Source organism: Lucilia sericata, unplaced genomic scaffold (genome assembly GCF_015586225.1).
Source record: "Lucilia sericata isolate MDLA Ls3-8-SP2 unplaced genomic scaffold, ASM1558622v1 Contig000759F_arrow, whole genome shotgun sequence".
NCBI lineage: Eukaryota > Metazoa > Arthropoda > Insecta > Diptera > Calliphoridae > Lucilia > Lucilia sericata.
This window is the reverse complement of record NW_023994756.1, coordinates 130,161-138,026: the sequence shown is the minus strand read 5'-3', so window position 1 is coordinate 138,026 and position 7,866 is coordinate 130,161. Positions and strand designations below refer to the sequence as shown.

At 31.4% G+C, this 7,866-nt stretch overlaps 1 protein-coding gene across 3 annotated transcripts in view; it reads right to left on the bottom strand.

Annotated features, from left to right (window-relative positions):
* LOC119607898 (microtubule-associated protein futsch) overlaps positions 1-7,866 on the bottom strand; it is a 114,728-nt gene that overhangs the window by 23,350 nt on the left and 83,512 nt on the right. For all 3 annotated transcript variants that reach the window (XM_037962027.1, XM_037962029.1, XM_037962030.1), the window contains exons 4-6: positions 556-728; positions 273-495; positions 51-209 (exon numbers count right to left, since the gene is read on the bottom strand). In XM_037962027.1, coding sequence (XP_037817955.1) covers positions 51-209; positions 273-495; positions 556-728 — 555 coding nt within the window. The remainder of the gene's footprint in view (positions 1-50; positions 210-272; positions 496-555; positions 729-7,866) is intronic.

Below are 7,866 nucleotides of genomic sequence, written 5' to 3'. Positions count from 1 at the left end.
AGTTAGTAAGGAAATATTAGTTTGAAAGCTGATTGGCGATGGAAACCTACCCAACATGTTAAAACCATTAATGCCAAATAAGGCAGCATCACCTTGGCCGCCAGGGAAGACATATAGAGTGGGATGTGTAAAGCGTATATTACCCACAACATCCGAGGTCTCAAGTAGTTCACGTATGGAGGTGGGTACCAACATGGGAGCAAGATAATCTATAATATTAAGAAGGGAATTTTTTAAGATAAGAGGAAAATATAGGGAGAAGTTAAACTTACCTATAAAAGCATTAATGCTCTCACTGCTGGTGTCCAAAACATCAACAGGATTGATGCGTATTTTACATAGACGAGCAAAGCTCTTATCGGGCAACGTATGCCACAGACCACTGTCAGCACAATGTATATTCATTGTTATAGTGTCTGCATAGGCGCGGATGACTCTTTGTACATCATGCTCTTGAAATGCTTCAGAAAAATCGCCAACCGAAAAGGTTCCATCCTAAAAACAAAACAATGTATGAGTTAATCTTTAAGAGTTGTACATATTATTACTACCTACCTGTAGTATCCAGGAACCATTGCCAGAGAATGTATAACCAGCATGGATTATATGACGATGACGAGTAAAACTGCTAAGCATATTACGCATACATTGTATAAGAGTATTATATTGAGGATGTATTAAAACCTCAGTGACTAGATTTTCACTAGCATACTGAATGAGTCTTTCGCCTGTAATGAAAATAAAGGATAATAATGATTAGTTAAGAATTGGTTTTTAATTGTGCAGTTGTATATATTGCTTTTCATTTTGAGTATAAAGAAAAAAAAACTAGCCGCAAAATATGCTTTAATTTCTTTACCTAAACCCCTGAGTTTTTATTATCACCCTGGCAAATATTTGCTGTTGGTTTTCGAACAATATAAAATTTTATAATGTTGCGGTTTCATACGTATATTTAGCCCCTATTGTGTATGTTGTGCCAGCTAAAACAAATAATTCATAAAAACCTACAACAAAACAGAAAGGCAAAAATGTCCTTAATTTAATTTAAAGGACCCTTTACTAAAGGGTCCTTCGAACCAGAAAAATGTGAAGATTTAGCAATCTTAGTTAAAGTTTAGCTCTGCAAAACCATGTCTTTCCACTATAAGTTCTTTCGGTATGAGATGATGGTCCTTCGAACTGCGTTGAGGCTCTTTTCAAATACAAATTGAAAGAGACAATTGGAACACTATGGTCTTACGAGCCATTTTCTTTATAAACAAGAATTCGTTTAGGTATAGCATTGCTTAGACATACATACATATGTATATATAATGGTCTTACGAACCAAAAAGAACTTTAAAATAGCTTTTTATATTGTTTTGGGGAATGTGCAATAGAAAAGTATTGTTTGGTCCTTCGTACCACTAGTTTTGGAAAGTTTCAAAACATTTTGTTTGTCTTCGTAATGGTCTTACTAACCGAAGTCTTGTTAAACTTCCAAGATAAATGCAAATTATTATAACGTTTGGGTGCTAAGAACCATGGTCCTCCGAACCCACTTTTGAATGGTTTTTCGGATTATAAAATAGAAAAGAAACTTTAATTATTGTTGGGGTATTGATGTTATGGTTTTTCGAGCTATACTTTATTGAAAAATTAGGCCATCTTTGAGAGTCCTTATGATGGTCATTCCATCTAAATTCTCTTTAACTTTTAGTACATCCTAGAAATCATTTTATGGTCTAAAATTTTAAGAGTCTTTAAGGTTTTCCTCCGAACCATATTGTAATGGTCCTTCGAACCAACATTTAATAGTTTTTCAGAATGTGAAATAGAGAAGAAACTTTAACTAATGTAGGGGCATTGATCTTATGGTCTTTGGAGCCACCCTTTATTGAAAAATTCGGTCAATTTTGGGAGTCTTTATGGTGGCCATGCATGGTTATGATGGTCCTTCGAACATTACTTTTTTTGAGAGTCTTTATGAGGCCATTTGATGTCCTGGCTGTTATGGTCCTTCGAGCCGTTTGTTTTTGAAAAATTTAGCTATTTATGATGGTATTTTCCTCTAGCATTAGAGATCATTTAAAGGTTTTAAGAAATGTCAAATAGAGGAGCCAAATATACATAGGTTTTTTTTAATGGTCCTTCGAACAGCGTAATTTGCAAAATTATTATTAATTTTGAACGGGTCTTGCACAATATGAAATAGGTTGGAAAAAGCCTTTTAGTCAATATTATTATGGTCCTTAGAACTGATTTTATGCTAAAATTTCATGACTTTGTTATGGTCCTTCGAACTGAGTAAGTTACCCTAATGGTTTTTATGGCTTTTAATAATTTAATACTTCATTTAGCTAATTGCCAACGATTGAATTAACATTTTTTCCAGATTATATTTCACACAAAAATTGTTTTGTAAAAATGTTTATTTGACCAAAAAACATTATTTAAAAAGAAATAAATCGAAAAAAAAAAAAAAAATGTTGACCAACTAAAAGTGTTTTTTGAAACACCCAAAGGCATTGTTGACGTTTCATTTGAAACGAAAAAACAAAAATACAAATAAAAATACTTGTTGTTTTAAAACAATAACAACAATAACAATAAAAAAATACTAACAAACTATAGAGTTGGCTGTTAATTAAAATAAAATATTTGTTTGTATTTAACAAAAATACAATAACTCTTTCAAAAATAGTTATATAAACTAAATTTGTATTATTTACAGAATTTTTGTGAAATTCATTATTTTAAACATTTTTTATTAGTTATTATTGTCAAGGTAATTACAGGGCCATAGTAAATGGTTTTTGCTATAAAATATTTAGGGGAAAGATTTGTTTGCTTTGGTCTAGGTCATTTTAACTTAAAGTCTGTTTCAGGGCCATAAATATGCATAATATTTTTCTTTTTAATTTTTAGATTTGCACAAAAAAATATATGAAAATAAATCTTTATAGTCTATATATTACTAAAATGGCTTTAAAACTAAATGAAAATATTAATAGTCAGTTGGTTTTTACAATTTCTAATTGTTACAGATTTTTTTCTGTTTTACAATGGTAAAGTGTTAATCAAGGTTTTCTCCTCTACTCTCCAGTCGTTTTGTTTACAGATTGTTGGCAAACATATTGAAAAATAATTAAAAATCATTTTTGCTTGACCGCCTAACAATAGTTTGAGTTAATTTCCTTTGAGATTGAAAATATGATTTTTTTTACGGCTGGAAAATGAAGCCTATCAATGTTTGAGAGAGAAAAAAGGGGCGTTATAACAGTTTTTATTATAATAAAACTGTTTTAAAATGAATGATTGGAAAAATTATAAAAATTCGAGGCAGTTTTAGGTGGAATGTATGATCTACTTCGTTTAATGATTGATGGTCCTTCGAGCCATAGGAAGGTTATTTTTAAAGATCAAAAGCTGGTCCTTCTTACCTAAGAATGTTGAGATAATGAGCTTTTAAAAAGATCCAAAAGTTTTAAACAGAATTTGCCAGATTTATGTGAATGAAAGTTCTGCTTTATAGACTTACTTATAGTATAAAAGAGCGAAGACTCTTTATGATTGTCTTTTCATGCAAATAATACCTAGAGTTGAGTTAAATTGAGTTTTAAGGGACATTTTTAATTTTTACTTAGACGTCTTTGGTTATTTTTAAGATTTTTTTGCAATAATCTCTTTTAAGGACGTAAAATTGTTGTTGTTCTGCTTCTAACATAACTCAGATCTTAGATCGAGAGATTACAAAGCGATCTAGTGATTTTGAATGTTTTGCTTAGACGTCCTTGTAATCTTAATGTGTTGTGGCAAAGTTTGATATTAAAAAGCAAGTAATAACTGTTCCAAATGATGTTCAGTGGATTTTAAACTGACTTTAAAACTATTGCTTAGACGTCTTTGATTACTTAAAGTATTTGATTCAAAAGTCTCTATAAAGGAGCTGGAAATCTCCTCACTTTACTCGCTTTTCAGATCACTAGGATCTCATGTAAGAACTAGAACTGAACTAGAATTGAACTTGAACTGAACTAGAACTGAAATAAACTGAACTAGAACTGAACTAGAACTGAACTAGAACTAAACTAGAACTGAACTAGAACTGAACTAGAACTGAACTAGAACTGAACTAGAACTGAACTAGAGCTGAACTAAACTGAACTAAAACTGAACTAAAACTAAACTAGAACTGAACTAGAACTGAACTAAAACTGAACTAGAACTGAACTAGAGCTGAGCTAGAACTGAACTAGAACTGAACTAGAACTGAACAGAACTGAACTAGAACTGAACTAGAACTGAACTAGAACTAGAACTAGAACTAAACTAGAACTGAACTAGAACTGAACTAGAACTGAACTAGAACTGAACTAGAACTGAACTAGAACTGAACTAGAACTGAACTAGAACTGAACTAGAACTGAACTAGAACTGAACTAGAACTGAACTAAGAAAACTGAAACTAGAACTACTGACTGAACTGAACTGAACTAGAACTGAACTAGAACTGAACTGAACTGAACTAGAACTGAACTAGTCTGAACTAGAACTGAACTAGAACTGAACTAGAACTGAACTAGAACTGAACTAGTACTGAACTAGAACTGAACTAGAACTGAACTAGAACTGAACTAGAACTGAACTAGAACTGAACTAGAAACTGAACTAGAACTGAACTAGAACTGAACTAGAACTGAACTAGAACTGAACTAGAACTGAACTAGAAACTGAACTAGATGAACAGAACTGAACTAGAACTGAACTAGAACTGAACTAGAACTGAACTAGAACTGAACTAGAACTGAACTAGAACTGAACTAGAACTGAACTAGAACTGAACTAGAACTGAACTAGAACTGAACTAGAACTGAACTAGAACTGAACTAGAACTGAACTAGAACTGAACTAGAACTGAACTAGAACTGAACTAGAACTGAACTAGAACTGAACTAGAACTGAACTAGAACTGAACTAGAACTGAACTAGAACTGAACTAGAACTGAACTAGAACTGAACTAGAACTGAACTAGAACTGAACTAGAACTGAACTAGAAACTGAACTAGAACTGAACTAGAACTGAACTAGAACTGAACTAGAACTGAACTAGAACTGAACTAGAACTGAACTAGAACTGAACTAGAACTGAACTAGAACTGAACTAGAACTGAACTAGAACTGAACTAGAACTGAACTAGAACTGAACTAGAACTGAACTAGAACTGAACTAGAACTGAACTAGAACTGAACTAGAACTGAACTAGAACTGAACTAGAACTGAACTAGAACTGAACTAGAACTGAACTAGAACTGAACTAGAACTGAACTAGACTGAACTAGAACTGAACTAGAACTGAACTAGAACTGAGCTAGAACTGAGCTAGAACTGAGCTAGAACTGAGCTAGAACTGAGCTAGAACTGAACTAGAACTGAACTAGAACTGAACTAGAACTGAACAAGAACTGAACTAGAACTGAACAAGAACTGAACTAGAACTGAACTAGAACTAGAACTGAACTAGAACTGAATGTGGTCAATGAGTTTTTAACTAAATTTGAAAGTTTTGCTTGGGCGTCTTTTGAGACCATGAGTTTTAAACTAAATTTCAAATATTTTGCTTTAACGTCTTTGGGTCTTTGAAAGTATTTAATATTTTGCTTTTGAAGTCTAATTTATATTCTGTGACAACATTTTGCACGCTTTGTACGTGACAAAAGTTACTGTTACAACAATATTTATTACAACCTCTCACACTTTTCACCCCGTTTTCTTGATTATTGCCTTTTTAAAGTAATTAATCTTATACAAAGTGTGTCTATCTGTCAGTTATCATTTTAAAGGCTTTTGACTTTTGAAAACATGTAATTAATTGTAAGTGTATATGTATAGGTTTGCTCATTACAACGAGAGGAATGTATACACATAATTGTATGTATGTAACAACAATAATGCTGTATATGTATTTATTATAACAGCCTACAATAGAGGCCTTTTAATGAATACTATATATCCTTAGTAATTTATACTATTGTCAATCATTATAATTAAATTTCAAAATAGATACACACAAACACACTCTCGCATTTCAACACATAATAAATATCTTAACTGTCTGACATACATATTAAATAACTCTCACAAATGTTTTTCAAATACACAAACTAATCTAATCTAATTTGTTGCTGAGAAATAGAAAATATCTTTACAAAAGTTGTAATAAAAGAAAAAAAAAAACAATATTGATTTCAAGAAAATTGCTTGCTTGCTTACTTTTATAGCATTTACGTTTTTGCTGTATTGGTAAAGTCTATTTTTAGGCTGGTTTTTATGTAATAACAATAAAAAGCCTGCTTTAGGGAGGTTTATTACACTTAAACTAAACAGATGTTTTGTAATAAGTGTAGAATTTTAAGTGGAATATATTCCCTTTATTGAAATCTTGGTTTCAAAGCCTACTTTAAGGCTTGTAGAAATCGATGTTTTTTTTTATTTTAGTTAGAACTTTAAAAAATTCAACATTCTAGTCACAACTTTAATTTTATTTCAAAAATTTTTGTTAGCAACTGTTTCCTCCCTGTTTGTGCCATAAATTTAAATAAGAAACCAAAACTAAAGCCTACTTTAAGGCTGTTTTATTTTACCCCTAAAACACAACCACAAATTTTCTATTTCCTTTTCGCTATTTTTAAGAATTTATTATCTATTTTTAACATTTTATTGTCATCACTGTTTATATGTATTTGATAAAATTTCTTTTGAAACGCAAAAAACGTTGCCTTCTTTTAGGCAAAACAAAACACTTTACATATTCATTATGTAAATTTTAAAATATTACAAAGAGGTTAGTAAATTAAGCACATTTTTTGCTGTTACAACATGTTAAAACATAATTTTTATTGTTATTGTTTCTCTTTGCTATTTTGTGAGTGTTTATATTTGAGAAAAGTAGAAAAATTTTAGATCTTTTGAAGTGTCATTTTCAATATTTTTCATTATTTTGCAAAAAAGTGTTCTTTATAAAGAAATGTAAACATGATTTTTTTTCTTCTCTTTTGTCTAAAAGTTATGTGAAAATCTCCGGTCTTTTTTTGTAATAAAGAAAATTAAACCTTTGAGGGACTGAACTAAACGAACTAGAACTAAACTAGAACTGAACTAGAACTGAACTAGAACTGAACTAGAACTGAACTAGAACTGAACTAGACTGAACTAGAACTGAACTAGAACTGAACTAGAACTGAACTGAACTAGAACTGAACTAGAACTGAACTAGAACTGAACTAGAACTGAATTAGAACTGAACTAGAACTGAACTAGAACTGAACTAGAACTGAACTAGAACTGAACTAGAACTGAACTAGAACTGAACTAGAACTGAACTAGAACTGAACTAGAACTCAACTAGAACTGAACTAGAACTGAACTAGAACTGAACTAGAACTGAACTAGAACTGAACTAGAACTGAACTAGAACTGAACTAGAACTGAACTAGAACTGAACTAGAACTGAACTAGAACTGAACTAGAACTGAACTAGAACTGAACTAGAACTGAACTAGAACTGAACTAGAACTGAACTAGAACTAAACTAGAACTGAACTAGAACTGAACTAGAACTAAACTAGAACTGAACTAGAACTGAACTAGAACTGAACTAGAACTGAACTAGAACTGAACTAGAACGGAACTAGAACTGAACTAGAACTGAACTAGAACTGAACTAGAACTGAACTAGAACTGAACTAGAACTGAACTAGAACTGAACTAGAACTGAACTAGAACTGAACTAGAACTGAACTAGAACTGAACTAGAACTGAACTAGAACTGAACTAGAACTGAACTAGAACTAGAGCTGAACTAGAACTGAACTAGAACTGA